The sequence below is a fragment of the Diadema antillarum genome, unplaced genomic scaffold (assembly GCF_040938485.1).
Source record: "Diadema antillarum isolate AM-2024a unplaced genomic scaffold, OU_Dant_1.0 seq00000446_RagTag, whole genome shotgun sequence".
In the NCBI taxonomy this organism is placed as follows: domain Eukaryota; kingdom Metazoa; phylum Echinodermata; class Echinoidea; order Diadematoida; family Diadematidae; genus Diadema; species Diadema antillarum.
In genome coordinates this window covers 24,092-46,488 of record NW_027271420.1, presented here as the reverse complement: position 1 = coordinate 46,488, position 22,397 = coordinate 24,092, and the positions used below count along the sequence as shown (strand labels likewise).

At 36.0% G+C, this 22,397-nt stretch overlaps 1 protein-coding gene across 1 annotated transcript in view; it reads left to right on the top strand.

The window, feature by feature from the left end:
- The window catches only part of LOC139732751 (scavenger receptor class B member 1-like), a 50,395-nt gene extending 36,470 nt beyond the window's left edge, over positions 1–13,925 (top strand). Inside the window, exons 9-13 of the mRNA XM_071643599.1 lie at positions 2,378–2,496; positions 3,366–3,439; positions 5,555–5,606; positions 7,706–7,885; positions 13,810–13,925. Of these exons, the coding sequence (XP_071499700.1) occupies positions 2,378–2,496; positions 3,366–3,439; positions 5,555–5,606; positions 7,706–7,885; positions 13,810–13,866 (482 nt within the window). The 3' untranslated portion in view covers positions 13,867–13,925. The remainder of the gene's footprint in view (positions 1–2,377; positions 2,497–3,365; positions 3,440–5,554; positions 5,607–7,705; positions 7,886–13,809) is intronic.
- The last annotated feature ends 8,472 nt before the right edge of the window (positions 13,926–22,397 follow it).

Below are 22,397 nucleotides of genomic sequence, written 5' to 3'. Positions count from 1 at the left end.
GATGATACTGTCATCTTTTAACTCTTTATGTGCCACGTTCGCACGTCCGACTCAGTCGACGGCATGCCAACTTCGCATATTCTGCTCAACAAACAAAGCCGCCAAGACTGATCGATAAAACGCTAATTACTGCTAATCCCGCGGCACAATGAAAGCGTTTCTCGTGCTTTTGTTCCTCCCATATACGGCTTGCATTCTATGTGGTGATCGACTATCAAGCGATGTTCCCAACTAGATTTGCTCATATATTCTAAGTTTCTGTCACAGTTTTATGTGCAAAAGTCATGCCTTTACAGTAATGTAGCAACTGGTCATTCAACAGACAAATTGAAAACAGAGTCGTCATACAATTTATATCAAAACAAAGCTTGGCATTCCTCTTTAACTTTGCCTACCATTATGCTCATCTTAACAGAAATTTGTAGACGTTATACAAATTGGAAAAAAAATCTTTCTCGAAGGATGACTACCTTCGTGTCTCAGAATAACGTGGCACACAGGGGGTTTCCACCATGGCACATAAAGAGTTAAAGGTCAGGTGCAACTGTTGCTTTATTTAGAATCAACAGTGTAGTCCAGGAGTTCAAAATTGCTAAAGCTAAAATACAGATCTTGACTTCAATAAAGAACACTTCAAAAGATATTCTCTAAACCCTAACTTACCTGGGGGGGGGGGGGGCCATAATGGCCCCCCCCCTCGACGAATTCCGCGACCATTCCGCCGCGCAAAATTTTTTGACCGCGCCGCTCGCTGGCTCTTTACTTTCAAGTCTCGCGCAACTTTTGAGACCAAATTTGTCGCGCCCGGGCATACCGTTCCGAAGCCATGCCCCTTCAAAAAAATTTTGTCAACCCCAAAATTGCTCAAAAACGTGATTTTGTGTACAAAGTCAATACAAATTGTGTTTTTTCCATTAATTCATATAAAGATTCATATTTTTAATTTTAATGGCTGAAATAAATTTATTTTAGTATAATTATGCTTCTAAAAATGTGTATGACAAATTCTGCTAAAAAAACAACAAACAAAAGTTCAAAAAAACAAAGAAATACATAAAAAATGATAAAACAATAAAAACATAAGAAATTAATTTTGATACTGAATTTTTTTTTACGCACAAATGTTCGGAATGTCACTAGGAATATTTACACCAAAAATCAGCATTCCATAAGCTTTTATAAGCCAATTACAGACGAAAATGAGGTTTTTTGCATATATTTGCATAATTAATTAATTTAAAATAGAAAATGCAAATTTTTTGAAAATTTAACTCAACAGTCTTGTAGATTACATCCGGCTTTATCTTCACGCAAAATTTTGCGGCGATCGCGCGATCAACGGCCGAGATCTGAAGGGGGGGCCATAATGGCCCCCCCCCCCCCAGGAATTCAAGCTTGCTAAATAGCCCAGGTAAGTTAGGGTTAAGGTGTTCACCTTATCAGCCCTATTAGCCAGGAAATTTACAATATGGTGGACTCTTGTTATAAAGAAGTCCTCAGGACCGGCAGTTTCTTTCGTTATATCGAAATTTTGCTATAACCGAACAAATAAACAGTAAAAAAAAAAAAAATAGAGCAGATAATATTGCAGCTTGAATTTGTATTTCGTTGTAACCAGAATTTCGTTGTAACTTTGTTCGTTATGATGGGAGTGCACTGTAGCATCAATAAGATTTAGCCCATTATCTTCATTAATCCACCTGACTACTTTTCCAGTAGTAGACTGTGATTACTGTGAGGTTTCGTGGTATTGTTTGAGAAAAAATTAAATTCAGTGAGTTTTTAAAGGATAAATTCCATTTTTTGTGAGCACTGGAGTTCTCTCATGAAACAGAAGTGAACTCTTTAAATGTGCCCAGTGTGTGTAAATGCATGTACTTCCTTTTTGATCAGATGTTGAAGATTTTAGATGTTACCAATGCATGAACTATTAATAAGGACAGTGGGTAAAAATATATTTCACATCACATTACATTGTTGCTGTTACCAAACTCCAGATACATCAAAAAATGATGAGATAAGTCTTTGAAGCAAAATGATTACACCCACTCGAAAAAGGGAAAAAAACAGATAGAAGAGATGTTAGCAATGCAGCTTGCAGGTCTATGAGGATCCTGAGACTAAAGCTAGCTAAGTTTCATTGAAGATGCTGCCAAAATTTACTAATGGAAGCTGTCCTGTTCTGCTGCATTTTGCAAACGTTTCTGGTTTTGCAGTGTCTGGAATTTTTGCATTCATCTCGATGATTTTGAAGAGATTGAAAAAAAAAAGGCTAAAAAAAAGATACATACAACATCTGTGCTATCAAAGATGGCTATAATCTCACCATCTCTCACTCTGTTTTTCTCTTTTTCTCTTCCTTGTTACTGTTTTACAGGGAGTCCATCAGCTATTTCAAATCCCCACTTCTTTGAGGGGGACCCAATGCTGCGTGAGGCAGTGATAGGTCTTCACCCACAGGCCTCATTACATCAGCATTACATGGAGGTAGAACCTGTGAGTACTTCTCATTATAAACCTTGTGGACTAGTACATGGGGTGGAAATTTGGTTTCACTTTGCAGAATGTGATACCGGCAGTAAAATGACAACATTCAAATATTTGGTGTAGGAAAGTACATAAGTGTGTACTACAATTAGAAAGATGTTAACAGTCGGCAAAGTAGCAACATGAGAAATGTTCTTTGTTGTATGAGAGCAAGATAAGATTCATTTTGCAAAAATATGCACATTTCCAGGTGCATAAAAGACTATGGAGCAAAATTGATGATTTTTTTTTTCTCTTGCCTGTACAGTGTTTGTCTCCTTCAGAAGGACCTTTTTTTTTATGTGAAGAAGGCATGTGCACTGTGGATATCTTAGAATCATGCAGTAATAATGATATGTGCCATTTGAAAATTGCAACAGTCAATTAGCTTCTTGGATACATAACTACCTGTATTTTTTTAATGGTATTAAAAAAATGCAATAAAATACGAAATGTGTAGATGTGTCTTCAGCAGTTGAGTCAAGTGATAGAATTCTGTTTTGACTGTGGGCTTCTCAAGCTAAATTATCAATAATGGTGATCCCTCCGTTGGTCATCTTACGTCTATAGCTAGAGACATGTGCGGTCATTCAGACTTTCAAAAACAACTTCATATGCACCCTGCACACTTGATGTAGAAACAGTGAAGGCTCAAAATATGGCAAAATGGATTATGGCATGTACACATATTTCATACTAGTTATTTTGTGTATTCAACTATATTAGCTGTACACTTTATGGAACACCGTATTGGGAGCTCTCTTAATATCACTCAAAATCAATGATTTATACCCTTTGCCGTGATTTTGCTGGCATTTCTTTTTCTTTGTCTCTATTAGCTGATGGGAATGCCATATGTCCTGAAGATGAGACTTCAAATAAACATGAAGCTAGAGCCCGTAGCTCACCTTACGTGAGTATATCCTTGGTTTGTATAGAAGGGCATTGACACTGTGCAGAGTCTCTTGAGTTAATGCCCCTCTCTTTTTGTTGTTGTTGTCTGATTATATGAAGTTTATTGCATGAATGTGTCTCCTTAGTTTTGGAAAGTATTTGGAGTAGACGCAATGCATAATACATTGTTTGTTATGTTCATGTGCATTGAGATTGTAAACAATATCAGGTTTGTGTTTTGGTTTTTTTCCCCTTGCAGTTTAACCTGTCATCTGGCGTGATTTTGAGCAGGGTTGCATATTAAATCATATGACAGTGATACATAACCTGATGAAAATAAAGTCACAATTGTTTTACTTAAAATATTAAAAGTAATGAATAAAGATCCTCCTTTTGATCTTGATGTCTTTCTTCAAGCATCATTGGAATGTCTCAAGACTTTGAACAGCTGCAAGCTATAAATTTGTACCGAAATAGAAATGAAAAAAACAAAGGACAGTTGGGCAACATTCGTTGAATACCTTCCCGGAATATATGCTTGGCTTCAGCAGTTGTACTGTTGTAAATCTTAGAAAACAGGCAGTGGACCCTTTCAAATGGCAGGTAGGAAAAAAGACGGAACTAGAAAAGCACTCCGAGAGTGCAGACCTCCTCCACGCAGTTACTTTCCACTGATGATCTTGCTCTTCCATAGAGATCAGTGATTTCCATGGAATATGGAAGCCTTTTATGCCTTTATGTCATAAACCCTCAGATGCGCGGCGCGTCTCGCCTCAGCAGAAACTAGAGCACGCACTTTAGTGCGCGCATGATAACTTTAAAAATGCGCAGCTAGAACTCCCAAGATCATTGACCCTACGTGGCAAAATATCGAAAATCCTTCATAAAACCCATAAAGATTTCCGGATCGCTACCAAAATTTAATCATCTATTCCTTGTGTCATTCTCAACCTTTGCTGCAAGTTTCACCCAAATCCATGTACAAGTTTTTGAGTTATTTTGCACACGGACAAACAAACAAACTAACTAACTAACTAACTAACAAACCAACCAACGGTAACAAAAACATAACCTCCTTCCTTGGCGGAGGTAATAATGGTGATAAAAATGTACGCCTCTGGAACCAGGCTACAAATAGCTTATGGCAGAAATTGTTGGCAAAATTGGCCTTTTGTTGAGATATGCTTTGGTGCCAATGAGCAGCATACCTGCTGTAATGAGTAGAGAATATGGCAGGCTAGTGCAATACTGCGCCTGTAAATTGATAATCAGCCGTCAAATTTATCACTGCCGTTACTGATGGTCTTTCACAAGTATTCCAATGTCCACAAAACTTTTCACTGTAGAGTGCAATTGACATTACATAGCAGATGTAGATAATGTATGTCATATTCTATCGCTCTGCCTATAAGAATCTTCAGTGTCCATGGGATTCCTCATATCTCTTGAGAGTTCATCAGTTTTACTTCAATACTTCTAAGATTGTGTTCTCTCTTGGAGGTCATATTAGTCATAAACTGACTGTTACTTGAATTTGTTACCTCTTTAGGAAACATGTACTGTGATTGTGTAGAGTCACTTGATAGGTTGCAAGTAAGGGTCAAGAGTCTCTCGGGACAACAGTATCATAATGTCAGTGCCAGTGCTGTTGTAGTCAGTGATAATCTTTCAATGGGCTCTGATGGGGTCAGTGTCCCACCACCGAGACATGCTGTCCACGATGGTGACCTGATAGTAGTGGACTCTGCTGTAATAGCATCCTGAGATGGTCAGACATTCATCTGGTATGTAATAACAACCCCGGGCTATCTCTTTCTGTTCCTGTGAGTGTCTAACATATCAAGAGAATGAGGTCACGGCAAGCAACACAGCCTGTGTGGAGAATGTGCCTCTTTACAGTTAGCCATGTTAGTACAGTGACCTGTTCTTGAGGTAAATTACTTTAATCTGTTTGCATTCGCTGGCTTTATCTACAAAATTCGAAGTCATCCCTGATGGGGTCACAGGAAAGGTAAATATTTGACAATTGGCTTTACCTCCTTGTGAGTTTGATTTGCGACTCGTGTGCTACTGTTATGCAGCCCTGATATGGTTTGTTTTTCTTTTCTTTTGTTTTCTATGGTTGGCAATGCAGGGAGGTGAAAAAAGTGCCAGATATGATGTTCCCGGTATTATGGTTTGAACAGGTGAGTAATGGTAATCAGAATTGTAAATCCTTTTCTAAAGAATGAGTCATGTTGAAATATAAAATGCAATGCTGTTTGATGTTTGAATTGACACAGAACAGTTAAAATCAGACAGACAAAGTGATAGAAATTCCATTAGAATTCACTGAGAAAGAAGAAAATGGGGAAAGTGAGGACTTTTTATGGGGTTAAAGTTTAAAGTTGCTTAATTACTGACCAAGACACAAAATCCACATTGTACTGGCATACAAACCCATTGGAGTGTTGAGAAGTGATAATCTCATGATTTCGTCTAATTTGCATGTGCATGTGGTTTCAACTTATGTCACTGTTTCAAGTAAGCAATGGAAACTTTAGAATTTATAACTGTCGATTTACGTCTGAGTTTAATGACATTCTGCCACTCACTGTTTTATTTTTATTTCACTCTAAACAATCAGTGTTAAAATGGAGTGGCTAAGCAGTTTCAAGATTTCATGGGGGAACTGCTTACTCTGCAGTTATGGCCACATAGTTTTGTTTTGTGAAAATAATTCTTCTTTCTTGATAGTTAAGGATTGTAATTATATATTACTGTAGGTTTGATAGATATCTGTGGAGCAATTGGGCAAGTAGTATCGTAGGACCCTGCTTTCTTTGTCCTTATCGAGTGCATCATCCCTGTTGAATGCATCCATCAAAGCTGCCAAATGCCACTTGGCAGATGCAGGACTCCTGGATAAGGCATCAATCTCCAGTCTTAGGAATACCTAGCACAGAAACCTTCTGCCATTCTATTTTGCTGAGTGTGAATATAAATATATAGTATAATCTTAGGACTTACAAAATGGATGTATTTCTTCTTTCCATTATGGCTCAATATGTTAATGATACCTTTGAATATTTTCTGCTGAAGAATATTCCAAATTAGTCGCTAGACCTCCATCACATGTACGTATTGTAATTCTAAGGCTTTTAATTTTCATGAGCTTTATATTAGCATTGAAACATTGTATTGTGCTCTGTAGAAATGAGAGACTAATTTTGTCTTTATTATGATAGTAATTATTATTACAGTTGTTATTATTATTATTATTATTATTATTATTATTATCATTATTATTATTATTGTTATTATTATTGTTAGTGTTATCAGTCATTAAACTTGTACAATGGAGGAGAAGTTTAGGACACTGCTCACATAACCTTTATTAGAATCTTCAATCGCAACATGTCAAGGTATTCCTCACACTCTAGACGACAATATGTCAATTGTATATCTCCTTTCATGTCGCGATCTTTCTGATTTTTTTTGTGTGTGGAAGTATTGACTGTTTTGATATCATCCAACAAGTACTCCTTAAACCCTAGAAAGACTAGGGGAAGGGGGCATCATGGAGTGAAACATGTACGAGGTGAAGCCGAGTGCATGATGCACAACATTCTGAATACCTGAGAGTGCACTGCATCTCCACTAACGTCACAAACTTAAACCTATGCATCATTTGGTTCATAAACAGAGCGAAAATTAGCAACATTTTTCCTGTATCTTTATGGGTAAATGCCAATTCAGCTACTTGTACAACTTGCTCAAAAGCAAAGATGTCCGAAGATGCTCGTCCCAAACACTATACATTGTGTGCACTCAGCAAACATTGTACACAGTAGCAGGTCCATACCTGCACAAGGCTGGCAGGTGGCACAAACTAGAAAGTTGCTTACAGAAATAGGTGATTGAGAGCACACAGAGTAGAGCTTGATGCGCTTGTAACAAGTGATTGAGTGCACACTGTATACATTGTGACGTCAGAGACCGTGCAGTTATGATTTCTCTGTAATGTCTTATAGGATAACGCGCCATGCTGTCCTGATTTTTCATTGAACATTTTTTGCACACTTTTTGTGCACAGCCTTGCATGTTAGTAAGAAAATAAAAAATGCACATGTGACTCATTTCAGTGCTTATTGGCTACATTCTTGAACCCATTGTATAATGTAGGATTTGCATGATCAAACCAGTATCTTTCACAATTAATTTCTGTCATAAGAATTACACTGGAGCCATACGAGTGTATCAGTGATTTTTTTCCCCTCCCCACATGTTTTTTTGCCCAAAACAGAGTGTGGAGGCAGATGATCGAATAGTTGGATACTATGAGAAAGGATTCGTCCTGACTTCTTACATCGCCTTTATCATTGAGTGGTTGATGTTTAGCATTGGGATTGTGGTGTTTGTGGCTTCTGTCATCTCATTTGGGCGAAGGATTGCGTACCCCAAGACAGTACCAGAGGAGGAAAAGGTTAGTGTCCAGCTTGTAACATTTATCCTGTAAAGTATGTTACATTTAAGTTTTTTCGTCAATTTAAGATTGTGTGGCTGTTTCATGTGTGTGTGGGTAGAAGGGGGATGGGGGAGGGGTGAGGGTAAAGGTAGATTTGGTTCAAGCATATGCAGTGACCTGTGATCCACAATAGCCCCTGTGATGTGTGATGAGCTAAAGGTGTCAAGGAACTTCCATCAGAGCATTGAATAAGATCTATCTACAATGTAGACATGCCTTTGTTTGCTTCATTTGGCGTGGCATATTTTACTTGCCTTTCTCTTGCCTCTAATAGTGTTGTGTTGTTTGGATTCATGAGCTTAACTATTAGTAACCCCTCCCCCGTCCAGGTGAATTTTGCATTGTATATCTCTATGAAGTAATGATTTTGCCCTGAGTTTGGTCCTGACTGTTCTAAGCAAGTTCTTTCTTTTGTATTATTTTGATGAGAAAATGATAGTCCCTGTCAAAAAAGAAAGACAAAAAGAAAATAGTTGTTTTCGTTTGGTTTTATAATTTGATGAATTTTAACAAAAGGTGAAGGTTTAGGAGTCTGATGCATTTTCAGATCTGCCATTTACCAAGAATGGACACCAGAGTTACAACAAAGAAGTTATATACTCATTTACTGTAGAGGGCGAACTTTGTAATACAAATGCATGTATGTATGTCTGTGATTACAAGCATTAAGGTGGCCACTTTTTTTTTTTTTCAACTTTGTTTTCCCAATTCACATGCTGCTTCCTATACCAAATACATGCATAATAATAAATAGTACATTATGGGAAAAAAATCAACATAGAAAACTATGGTATAACATAAGAGCTTGCCATTTGCTTACATGAAAATCTAGACGATTCTTTTTCATAGCTATGATACGTTCTGCATTTTCCAAATGCTTCATAGAAAACAGAAACAGACTTTGAGTTGGAATGATATTTTTTATTTTACAAGAAAATATTAGATATTTTGCATAATAGATATTGTATTCACGAAATATCCTCTTTCAGCATGTAAAGTTCCAAAACATATTTCCTCATCTGTAAACATAACATTATGGACATTTTAGCTTTGAGCCAAGAAAATACTTCATACCAGAAAGATGACACATGGGTACATTTCAGAAATAAACGTATTAATGTCTGGGGATGAGAGTCCCAAAAATTACAAATTGAAGAATCACTGATACCTATTTTGCATAGATAATGTTGAGTTGTGATTTTTTTTATGTATGAACTTAAATTGAAAATTACGAATTCTATTCTCTATAGATCAAAGAAAAACTGAAAACAAGACTTCCATAACAAAGAGTCTTGTATTTAAAGTTCCACAGTAAACCAGTTTCCCATTTTACTTGATGGTCTGTCTCCTGAGAGTGTGGTTTTATGTTTTTTTTTTACAAAGTATGGGTAACAAAATTTTGAAACTCTTTTGGCTTTAAGAAAATTGTTCAGCAGAAGATCACAAGGATTTGAAAGTAATACAACATTTTGACAATTTATATTTTGTTTTATGGTGAATTTTCATTCTCGAGGAATTGCATATACTATTGAAAAATAAATAAAAAAATAACCCTGGATTAAATTTCTGTAATATTTGGTCACAATTCATAAATGAACCATCAGGGTTGATAATATCTCATATGTATTAAAGTCATATTTGATTCAAATAAATTTCTAGAAAAAATAGGCTGACCATCAATTGAAATATGGGAATTGAACAATAATGGCTGTGAAACAATATCCTTAAATTTGACTGGATTGTGGTACTTGTAATGACACCATGCAATAAGAACATCTTACCAAAAAATGTCAACATTTTCATTTAGAATAAGGTGTCCAGGTGAGAGATTCCATTTAAAGAACATATCACCGCCCATAGTTTTTACATACATTCTAAGAAAAACTTTATGTTTACTCTCATTTTCTTTATCAAGGTACCTCCTTACCCAAGTTATTTTCATACCGGAGGTAAAAGATTGTAGATGCGGCATTTTCAGACCACTCTCATCATAATCATGATATAACAAAGAACGTTTTATCTTATCATTCTTATAACTCCATAAAAACCCCGAAAATAATTTTTGAAACTCAACAAAAAAAGATGGATGAGGATTTGGCAATATTCTCAAAGGATAAATCAATTTGTGAATTATTAAGGATTTTATAATAACAATTTTCCATACAGTGTCAAAGATCTACAATTCCACAAATTCAAAAGTGCTCTTATTTGTGCAATTTTAGGTCTGAAATTCAAATCATAATAATTGATACAATCAGCGAGGGGGATCTTTATTCCTAGATACATAAAAAAATCCATCGGCCAAATAAATAGAAACGTCTCGACACAATATTTCTGAAAAACCTCCAAGCCTGACTACATTACATTTATCAAGGTTTATTTTTAAGCCTGACATTTGTCTAAAACTATCCAACACTCTAAGATATTGTCTAGATTCAATTCATTTGGCTTCAAAAACATAATTGTGTCGTCTTCATATTGACATATTTTCACCTCCATATTGTATATCTTTAATCCCTTTATTTCCTCATTTTGTTGCATTAAACAGCCAAGTAACTCAACTGCAGTTATAAAAAGATATGGAGATAAAGGACAACCTTGTCTCACTCCACGTTGTATATCAAACGATTTCGAAGAAAACCCATTATTTATTCCGCAACCCTCAATTTTGCAGTATAGCAGTTTGACCCACTGAATAAAGGACTGATCAAAACCAGAGGTATAAACATAATATAAGACATCCCAATCTAACACATCAAAGGCTTTTTCAAAATCAGTGCTTAAAGCAATACCTTCCATGTTATACCTTTTACAGTAATGTTTAATATCAATGAACAACCATATAATTTCTTCTATTTATCTACCTTTAAGGAAACCATATTGATCCCTCCTTATTATACAGTATTACATGTAGGTAAAACCTTTTTAAGTCTGGGAGAGAAGTTTTGCTAAAATCTTGTAGTCATTATCAAGAAGTGATATTGGATGCCAGTTCTTTAAAAGTAACAGGTCTTTACCTTTTTTTTTAAATCAAAGTTATAATGCTCCTTTGCATTGAATGTGGAAGAGATTTGGAGAGATTTTTCCTCCAAATATTTATTGTACATAGAACATAACAAATCTTTAAAATGTTTTGTAAAACTCAATGGGTAAACCATCAGAGCCCGATGTTTTATCATTTGCAAACGACAGTATATTTTCATTACACTCTTTCTCTGAAATCTCTCCCCCAGTCACGTTCTTCATTCTGATGCAGTGTAGGTAACACCAAGTTTTTAATGGTATCAACATCTAACTTTTTCAGATCGTCTTTGGTATATAACCGGAGAAAGAATATCCTTTCTTCTTCAAGAATATCTGTTGCATCGGTTAAGATGGCATTGTTAGCACATAATCGAGAAATACACTTCTGTTGAAAATTTCTCTTTTCCAAATCAAACAATGCACAACGTCTTCCTGTAATTCTTCATATTCCCTTTCTTTACTTTTGAGATCATTCAATAACACACTGTCATCCTTCAAATTATCTATATTACACAATTCATTAATTTCTGATTCTGATTTACTCAATCTTTTCTGATGATCACTTTTATTTTGTTTTGAAATTTGAATACACTTTTGTCTTACTTTATATTTCAAATATTCCCAAGTCTTTATTGGGTTCAAATATTTGTTTTCAGTCAAAACTGAATCTACTACATTTTGCATCTTTTCCACATTTTTCGCAGAAGCTAAAAATAGATGTGTTGAGTTTCCAAAATCCCAGCCCCCGCTTTGCGACGGACTTCATTAACATCAATGAAATCAAAGAATGGTCTGTTTTATATCCAAAGCGGATATCACATTTTACAACTGAAGTGGTTAAGCTTTGGGATATCAAAAAAAAAATCAATACGACTTCCTATCTTACTGTCATGAGACATCCAAGTGTATTTCAATATTGATAAATTAAACGATCTCCATATAGCAATCAAATCAAAAGCTAACATTATATCAGTTATGGCCTTGAAGCATCGTGGATGATTTTGCATCAAATTCAAAAATTTATCTAACTTATCATCTATTATTGTGTTAAAATCACCACCAATTACATATGGTTCTTCCCCGTGTATTGCAAGGAGTTTATGTCGATCAGTTAAAAAACTATCGTTGTCATTATTGGGGCCATAATTATTGCTGAGTGTTAACAAATTTGCATTTAATTTCAAGATGACCAACAATATTCTACCATTGTCATCTCAAACAGTGTTCACTATTTCAAAAGTTGCAGAAGGTTTCAGAGGCATACATACTCCTTCACTGTCAGGTCGGCCATGGTTGAAAATGATTTTATATCCCCATTCTTGACACCATTGGCATGATAGAATAATTTGATAGGTTTTTTAACAGTTTAATTTTTTTTTAACTGAATGTTCTATAATCATGCATGTACTTTTATTCTGTACGCATGGCACTATTAGTCTGCAGACTTACTGTTATGCTTCCTTTGATTTGCAATAAAACTGAGTTGAATGAATGAATGAATGAACCATCCTTTTTTGTAAATCTGATGTGGAATGGGTTTCTTGTAGGAAAATTACATGATAGTCTGAATTTCTTATCTAATTAAAAACAGACTTAAAAGTCAAGGTGGCCATTTAGTAGTAGCGGATTTTGCCCTGTGCATGTGCTCTGCGTTCAGAAGGAACTTTTTTTTGAAGGGTGTACTTTTGAACTTTTTGGAAATCTGCTCTCCTTGATTTGGCTGCTCCTTGGCTGCTCCTATGCTAGTAAGGAGCACTGTCTGCCATGAGGGGTAAGCCTAGCACCTCACGTTGCACCATGCACTCATAGAGCATGCATACACAGCTTGTGCGGAGCAAGCGCTTTGGTACCTACTCGTATACCATATATAAAACTTCTTTGAGATACAATTATCACTTCTATGTATAGAAAAGTATTGTCAGTACATCAAGCATTTTTGTACGTGTAACTAACATTGTGGGTGGTTGGGTTTTGTTTTTGACATTTTGATCTTCTTTTCTTTTTCTTGTTCTTTTTGTCGAGCCCACTGGAGGTGTGGGAAGACTAAGGGATCGCCTGCGGCGTCTGTCCGTCCGTCGTCCGTCCGTAATGCTACAAAAACTTGAATAACTCTCTACTGAGGACTTTCATTTCAATCAAACTTGGAGGGAAGAGTGGATATATAAAGTTACACATTTCACCAAACACGAAGGTCACCTCAATGTCAAAGGTCACAGGCAGAGTTCAATGAACTCTAGGGCCCAATGTTAAGTTTTTTCGGTGCGTTTCAATTATGGCTCATAACTTTTTATGCATATGTCCGCTTGTGACCAAACTTGGATGGTAGATGCCCTTGGGGAGTTGAAGGTTACTACAAGGTCAAAGGTCACAGACAGGGGTCAACGAACTTTTAGGGCCCAATGTTAAGTCTTTACGGCGCGTTTCGATTATGGCTCATAACTTTTGATCCCTAGGTCCATTTGTGACCAGACTTGGGTGGTAGATGTCCCTTGGGGAGTTGAAGGTCATCATAAGGTCAAAGGTCACAGACAGGGGTCAACGAACTTTTAGGGCCCAATGTTAAGTTTTTACGGCGCGTTTCGATTATGGCTCATAACTTTTGATCCCTTTGTCCGTTTGTGACCCAAACTTGGATGATAAATGTGCCTTGGGGAGTTGAAGGTCACCACCAGGTCAAAGGTCATAGGCGGGTCAATGAACTTCCGAGAGTTAGAAAAACAATTTCTTCTACGCTAATGGGCAAGACACAATTTGGCACTTGCCTTGTTTGGTAGTGTGCACCTGCAGCAGTTATTTTTGATGTATACTTCTGCTTTTATGTATATATATTTTTTTCCTTTCCTTGTATCACTCTTTAGAATGCTAAGGTAATCAATGCTGCTCTGGAAAATGGATCATACATTCCTGAGGCTTAAAAAGGAGAAAGTTCATCAACTTCAACTGCTCTTCCATTCAAAATGAAGTCCAAACTGACCTGTTTTGCTGGCTGACTGTAAAGGACTTTATGAGTGTGGACACACTGTGTAGTGTACTCGTTGGTCAATGTGACGGCATTTTCTGCTTTATTACTGATGGGACAGGGTAGCAGTGCACCATGCTGTTGTGACTGTGACTTCTATGACTGTGGTGCTTTCTCAGTCAGAGTGACTAATCATGCTTCTTGTTAGTCAGAGTGACTCATGCTTGCTGTTCATGTGCACCTGGAGGAGAGCCACCATCTAACGGACACATTCTGGTCCACAGAGTAGATGTCACATCAACATGTTACATGTGAGAATGCTCCTTGCGGTAAAATGTGCCATGTAGTTGTATCATCTTGATTTTCTCTTAGTAACATTTTACTAAAGCCATAGGTCCCCACATTTCCATTTGGGGATATTTACATTGTTACTTTTTACATTGTATGCCTCCGCCCTAAGGGTACCGGAGGCATTTTTTTTTTTATTTGATCATCAAAAAACGAAACAAAAACAAAAACGAAAGAGAGATACACATATTCTTCAGCCCACCTCTGTAACAAAGAAACGGAATAACGGACAGATTTAGATTTGTATTCAATTGCTTCTAAGAACAACAACCAAAGGTTTTGCCAATTAATGTTCAGTATTTGGTCATACTCTGTAAGCTAATGAGACTATGATTTTTCAAGTCCCCCCCCCCCCCTTTGCCTGCCTGATCTCTGTACTTCATTCCTCAACTACATTGATGTGGGATAAATTTAGAGCGTACTTTGAAGTGCCAGTGATTAAGTAAAAGGTATCTTTCAAGATTTTTTAGTGTGACTTGGTTCCTGATCTGCACAGAATGTATGTGTATGCATACATTCCTTGTGGCATGTGAAGATTTTTTTTTTTTTTTAAATAGTGTAGTGATGAAATTAAGTATTTTTCTTATGCTGTTGTCCATGTCATATTTCATTTCAATCTTTCATGTTAAGGTTTTGCCATGGCTACCTGTATTCTCATCATTGCAGTGTGTGAGATATCCGTTTTTTTTTTTTAAATAAAATCTTTTGTATTCTTTTGTACAGCAACGAGAGAATGGTGCTCACATTGATGCCAATTTTGGTGCAGTATTATCGTAAAGATCATTACTTTAATAGGTAGTCTGCATTGTTTGATTTTATCTGACAAACTTGGTGTCTTTTTTAGTATTAAGTTAACCAGCAAACTGCACTCCTGATGTGCATGAATTTCATTAACTGCCAGACAAGGTAGAATTCTCTCAGTCATTCTAAGGGAGCATTGAGTTGATGAAATGTATTGCATAGATGACTCCCCGATTTGTGTGGAGTCAATTTTGCAATGGATGCTGATTTACTGCTTCTTCTGTTCATGCTGCTCTGTACCCTTCGCAGCGCAGATCAGATGTTGTTTGACCCCGTGTCTAATAAAAGTACAAGCTTCCCACAATGCCTGTGCATAATTTTATGCACAATAGGGCAACAAATTTGTGAAAGTCTGTGCCATCTCCACACAATCAATAAAGGAATACTGGAGTATATCCTAAATTGTGTTTTGAGCCAATTGGCAGAAGAAAAAGAAGTAAGGGGAAAAAATGCAGGCACAATGATGCTAGTTTCCACAATTCCATAAATGAATTTTTTAGCATTTTGTGATGGCCTTGTGCTACTTTTTCTTTTCTTTTTTTTTTTCATTTTTCATAGTGTCAAATTTCCACAATTTTATGCAGTGGAATTGTTGAATTGCACCTGGCAAACAATTTACAAGGTATATCAGCATTGAGTGAGATTTTCTACAAAATGTAAGCAAAACTGTGTGGGGTTGGGAAGAAATGAAAAATAAAAATTAGGTATGTTCAGTTCAAATAAAGAGCATGATTTGACTTTGTGCTATGCTTGTTTGGCAACAAACAGAAAATATCAGATACTGTCATACTTGCTTAAGTTGACCTGTCATAACAGGTCTTTTCATGTCCTCTTCTCTTTATATTTTACTGATTTGAATAGTCCCTCATAAGTCGAATGTTTTCTAAGTAAAAGCTATTTCTTCAGTCCAAATTGATTTGACTTAGGCAAGGTTGACTGTATGAGCTTACCCAAATGAAATGTCATTGCCATGAAGTGCCGCCAAAGATTTGATAAATCCTCATTCAGTTCTTGCTCTGATTTTGATGGAACTGTGCCTTTATGCTTTTCACACTAAGCACCTTTTTTGTAGTGATATTACCATCACGCATTTGTAGGAATATGTTTCCTGTTGTCGTTAGCATTGTAAAAGTTTAGTCAGAAGTTGTAAGCCACTAAATCTTTGCTTTTAATGTTTACGCTGCACATCACAAATACCGTCCTGTGTTGAATCTGTTGTATTAGTTACATTGAGACACATCACCCGTGGTATTATTGTTACTTTCTATCATTATGATATCAGTTACCTGTAACATTGTACCCCCTGTTTGTTCTCAAAATATGGCACAAGCTTATAAGTATTTCTTGTATTTTGCGAGAACAAGCAGGGGGAAACCACTTCATCTTTTAATTTCAATTTTCTTCTAGGAGTGATGTTGAAATAATTTGGTGATGAAATGTACCATGTTGTCAAAGTAATGGATGATGAAGTATAATTTTGTGGAAGGATTGAAGATGAAAGCCATAAGTCACGTCTCTTTGCTAATGATTTCTTCAAGATCAAATCAGATTAAATTTGAACAGTAGCAGAGCAAGTTGTGTTTATTTGAGGCTTGGTAGATAACTATACAATAGCAGAAAGGTGTAAAATATATGCACTGAAGTGAAATGAGCAGGGTGGAGATACCAATCATCATTGTTGTACCAGGTATTTAGTTGTTCAAACTTCTTTTATATATTTGCCTTCTTTTTTTTTTTTTTGTCTTATGGCTTCAATATAATCTGCCAGAATGATGTCAGAATGTCTAAGTGGGAAATGAACCACTGCCCAAAGTGTGCTGCCATGCAATTGCATACTTGAGTGTTTGTCCTGATCCTCCCGTTCATTTTTTAAAATATTATTTTAGGGATGATCTTTATGTTCAAGCATTAGCCAGGAGACACTAAAAACTAATCCTTTGAGTGAGTGTCAGATCAGTAATTGTGCTGTAAGCAACAACTGCCATATTGCTGGTTGTTGATTTCTTGGCTCAAAGTTGCACAATTTGTTATTACCTTGAGAAGGACTGTTGGATCTTTCACAGCACAAATCGTATTGACTGATGGTAAAAAGCGGTGATTGTTGTACCAATGATCAATTGGGCAGTATTATATAGCTTTAGAGAGAGAGAGAGAAAAAAAAAACACTGGATGTGTGTGCCATTTCTGTAACACCAAATCATTATAAGCAAGGAATCAAAGGTGCCAAATTGTTGCACTTGTTGCCTTTTGGTAGTTATCTACTTGTTGTAGACTCATTTTATACTATTATATTTTTTAAGTATTGCAGAGCAGATCTGTAAAGTCCCACAGGAACAGTGATTGTGTATATTATGAAGATGTGTCACCTAGGGGCATTGTTGGATTGTCATCCAGGCATATCATATTGTTTTTGGTTTTTTTTTTGTTGTTTTTTTTTGTTCAATATGAAGCTGTAAAGATAATTCCCTTGGTGTTCTGCTGATATCTAAAATTTATATTCAAGATACCTTTTTACTCAGATGAAATGTGATCAGCATAACCAGTGATACAACAATAGACTTGTTTGATCATTGAGTGTCTGATCATGTTCTCTCTTAGGAATACAGTATGTTTGAGTCATATGTCAGGAAAGTTTGTTGTAAATCATGCAGTTTGATCTAAGTGTGATTATTTTTTATCCTGTTGCCGGAAGATTTCAACTCTCATGATTACACAGAAAATATTTGGTTTGAAGATATTTGCTGTTTTGTGGGGCGTTTGTATTTTTTACTGCCAAGACAAAAACTTCACTGACAACTTGTGAATTAACATTGTGTTGAGTTCAATTACACTGAATGGGATTATTTGTCAATGGTTTGGTAATCATGTGACATTGTATGTCATGTTCTGTATACTGCTTCAATTTCTGTTGTTGTAGAAGGAAGGATTTAAGAGGTATCCCAGCTGTGTTTAACCAATGAGTGAATTTGCATTTGAAAAGAACATATTCATGTTTCTAAGATGTCAAGGAAGTGATTAAAACCTGTAGATAGCTAAAGATTACTTTTTGCATATAAATGAGCAGAATATTTTACATAGCACATTGCAGTATAAGAAAATCTGGACTACCTAGTTCTGGAGGATTTGTGTCACCAGTACAGATATCTATTTTGTCGCAAGTTGCACGTTAATCAGTTTCTTTAATACAAGATTTTGACAATGCTGTAGCCTTTGCAAAGGAAAAACCAGTCAACTGTTCACAAGGGGTTGACATTTGTATCATGGAGGATATGTGTTACTTGGTGCCCAATGGGTCTTCCATGGCCATACAATATGTTATGTTTATGTATGCTATGGAAGTGGGGGCAAAAGCATGCAGTGTTGCTGTGCTTAAGTTGTATTAGTGTAAGAAAGATACTTTGCTGGCCAGTGCTCCATCATTAACATCTCACCCCCACTGCCAATGAATATTGAGATATGACTGTACATGGTATACAGATGTATATCAACCAGGTAAGGCCATACTGGTCTTCGGATCTGGAAGAAAAAAAAATCAAAAGTTCATCGACAGACACCTTTCCATTTGCACCCAGCTCGGCAAGAAAGCAAAGATCTAACTTAAGTGAAAAGGATGAGAGAAAGCACCCACCTATGGCATTACAATGAGTTTTGTTTGTTTGCTGTTTGTTGGAGGGGTTCAGTCAGGTACTGACAGATGATGCCCCTTTTCTTTTCCTTGATTTTCCATCTTGCTGATCTGCCAATGGTTCTGGGTACACTAAATTAGGTATATTAAGGGCATTATCTACCATTTACGAATGAAACAAAAACCCAGCTTCAGTGCTTCAAAATAGTGCTGAAGTGTGAGTTTGGGATAAAAAAAAACAATGCACAAATTTGAATCTGTATAATCAATGTTAAGTACTGTTAAATGTACAAAATGTGAACAGCAGTTGTAATATAAATGTTACTAGATTAAACTGTCTTCAGTTATGGTTTAGTGAGGAAAATAGTGATATCTCCTTATATTTTAGGCTTTGTTATGAACTTTTTTACATATATGGTATAATGTTTTGTGATACAACTGACCTACACATATGCACCAAATATATCTTGAACATTTTTTTAAATCATTGCTCCCGATGGTAAACAGTACCTTAAAGGTACAGAAAATTTCCAAAGAACAGCATACATGTCTTAGGATATGTATTTTGATAACAAATAGGCAAACAATTTTGACCTTCATTTAGTCATATGTGTTCGGTAGGGTGTTTTTGATAGCATGGATGTATTGATTCTTCATTAGAATACGTGTGATTATGACTTCAAGTTCATGAAATGTTGAGCAAATTTTATATAAACGATATATCTGTTATGATTTATTATATAAAAAGCTAGTTCACAATTGCCAATGCCTTTAAGGTAAAATTGTCATTTACAACCTCTGAGGTTTGATGTTATTTGTAATGTATCAAGTTATGATAGATAATTTATGTGGGGCTTCTCAGCTCTTTTAGAAGTGCTTATTTTTGTTTGCCTTACATGGTATCATGAACACATGAAATATTGTCTTGTTACAAAGTACAGGTGTAAGTGTGTGATACGTGTATACTTAGAGCAGCCTTAAAGGCATATGACAATATGATACATGTTTATTTAAAGGAGACCTTCTTTATGTTACTGAGCATGATCATGTGATCATAAAAAAAGTTTTAGACAATAACATTTTTAAAATTTCTGGTGATTTGTACAATCTTTCCAAATTTATTTTTTATTTTTTGTAACTTGAATGTGAAATCATTAATAGACATCATTTGGAAGGTATGTACGTGTGTTCTTATTATTAAACATGACAAGGACATGTTAAACCAACGAATAACATGCCCTATTATCTCCAAAGTATACTTCAAGAAATTAAGAAACACAAGAGTGTGGGAGAGCGAGGGTTCCCTCCCCTCCCTGTACTGGAGGCCAGTGTATTTGAGTGTCCCTGATGGGCAGGGAGTTGTGGGGCCCATTTCATAAAACTTGTCATCAGTGGCAAGTTGTCATAGATATGACAAGCTACTGAAATCCTTGCATCTGATTGGCGGAGAGCAAATTTGTCACAGAAATGTGGCAGTTGTCACTGACAACAAGTTTTATGAAATGGGCCCCTGGTATGTTAAAAATCATGTCTGAAACATTGCTGTGATTCTCTGCATTAAATGGCGCTGTTGCAAATCTTTGTTGTTCCTCCATGTCTGTCTTCGTCAGCTTTGTACTTTTTCAGAGTCCGTCTACAAGTGCAGAAAGCTGGGGCTACTCTAATGTGGGGAGAAAAAAAAAATTCAAGAAGTTATATTGAATTGACTAGGATTTAATGAAACGGAAGACGCTTCAGTGACTTAATATATAAATAAAAAAACTGTAGATCTTTGTTTCATGTTTTCACACAAGAGTATTATTGGAGATTATGATGTGATTAAAATATGAAAATGATGTCTTCCTTGGTGATTTAGCAACTTCCAATACAGTACCTTAAAGCTATTACATGTACAACTCTTCAATCGGGTCATGTTGTAGATATCATTCATTCTGACATTGTTTCAATTTATAAAGGGAAATCGAAGCTGTCTTTGCAGGCTAAAGGGAGCCTTGTGAGGTAGGCAGTGACATTTTCACCTCATCTGATCAGCAAAGATGCTTACAGTAACAATACATGTATCTCCAAGTTGTGAAAACATGTGACATTCTAGAAGTCCAGAGCTTGCTTTGTTTGTGTCTAGTGTTCACTGAAGGACCTATGCAGTACAGATGCTTGTTGATTTATTATACCCTCAACATCACTTATGATGAATATATTCATATTTGCTATATATTTTACATTAATTTTTCAAATATTTATCTTTGGATTACTTGGATACACCCACAATATAAAAAACAAATTCCAAACCAAGATTCTGTCAATGACGTGATATTACCTGAAACTCTGAACATTATCTTAGTCTGATGAGTACTTTTCATTAAGGTTTTATGTATCCTTTATCTATTTTATCTCTAAGTACATTTAAGTTTTAGGACACCACACACATAATGAAAGCGAGAGATTATTAAGCAGAGAGTGAGGGAAAGGTTGAGGTGTGAGTTTTTCTTCAATTTGTCTCCCTCTATGAATGAAATTTATAAGATCGCAACTGCTTATCTATAATTTTTAAGAACCTTCATCCCTCTGTTTAATAATCCCATGCTTTCATTAATGCCATGTCTGCTTTGGTTTACTTAACATAACAATGATGCAATTTCCGAGCTTGGGTATTTGTTCCAAGTTCATTGTGTCACTGCCGGCAACCAGGGATAGTCTGGTGGTAGTGTCGCTACCAGGAAAGGAGTAGATGACAGGTTTGAGTCCATGGTTTCTTTTTTCCCACATGTTCAAATTTTATAGATCAGCAGTCTAATTTCATTCGTAGAGGGATACAAAAGAAAACTCACACCTCAACCACATGCATAGTTTTGCATGGTTTCCCAGTAGCCAAAGCCGTAACAGAATTGCAATGTTCGCAGTACATGTATCTTCGTGTACATTACACCTTCAAATTTTCAAGACTAAAGCCAGGGAATGGTCAAGATTAGTAGAGATCATGATTAAGTTTCTGAATTTCTGTGTTTATGTGATGGTTAGAAAAGTAAAAAAACAGTCATTATATGAAACTTCTATTAGTGAGTAAAAAATTAGGATCCCAAAACTTCAAGTAAATGTAGGCTCTACTGTATGTTATGCCCAATGTACCATTCTACATTCTGGATTCCAACCTGTCTAGTTCAGTTTGACAATGCACCAAGTTTGGCACCACTGGAATCATAAAGTAGCTTCAGTATTGCAGAGGCTGATTTCATCAAAGATGACAAGTGTTGAAAGCTGTAATTGCCATTACTACGGCAAAAATATGAATACTCATTTCTGATAAGTCATTTGCTGGCTACTGCCATGCTCACAATTGCTGCAGACTACAGTGTAAACTGCAAACTCGTTTATGAAATTACCCTCCCATTGTTGTCTTAATGCAGTATTTGAGAATAGTGTACATGTAATCATGAGGTTAGCCAAAGCGGCATGCAGTACCCAAGTGAGAAATTGATACATTAATTGGTATTCCTTCTTTTTTTTTTTCTACTTCCTTGGATGTAACTCATCATTCACGTGTTTGAGAGCAAAGTCTCGAATACATGTAGATTGTGCAAAGTTTCTGATGGCAATATTGTAACACTTTATACAACACCTATTTAAAATGTAGCTATTTGATTGGTTGATTACCCATCACGTGACATTTAGTGAAAAGTTCCATTGCACGCTCTGGCTGTCAGCAGTGCAATTTT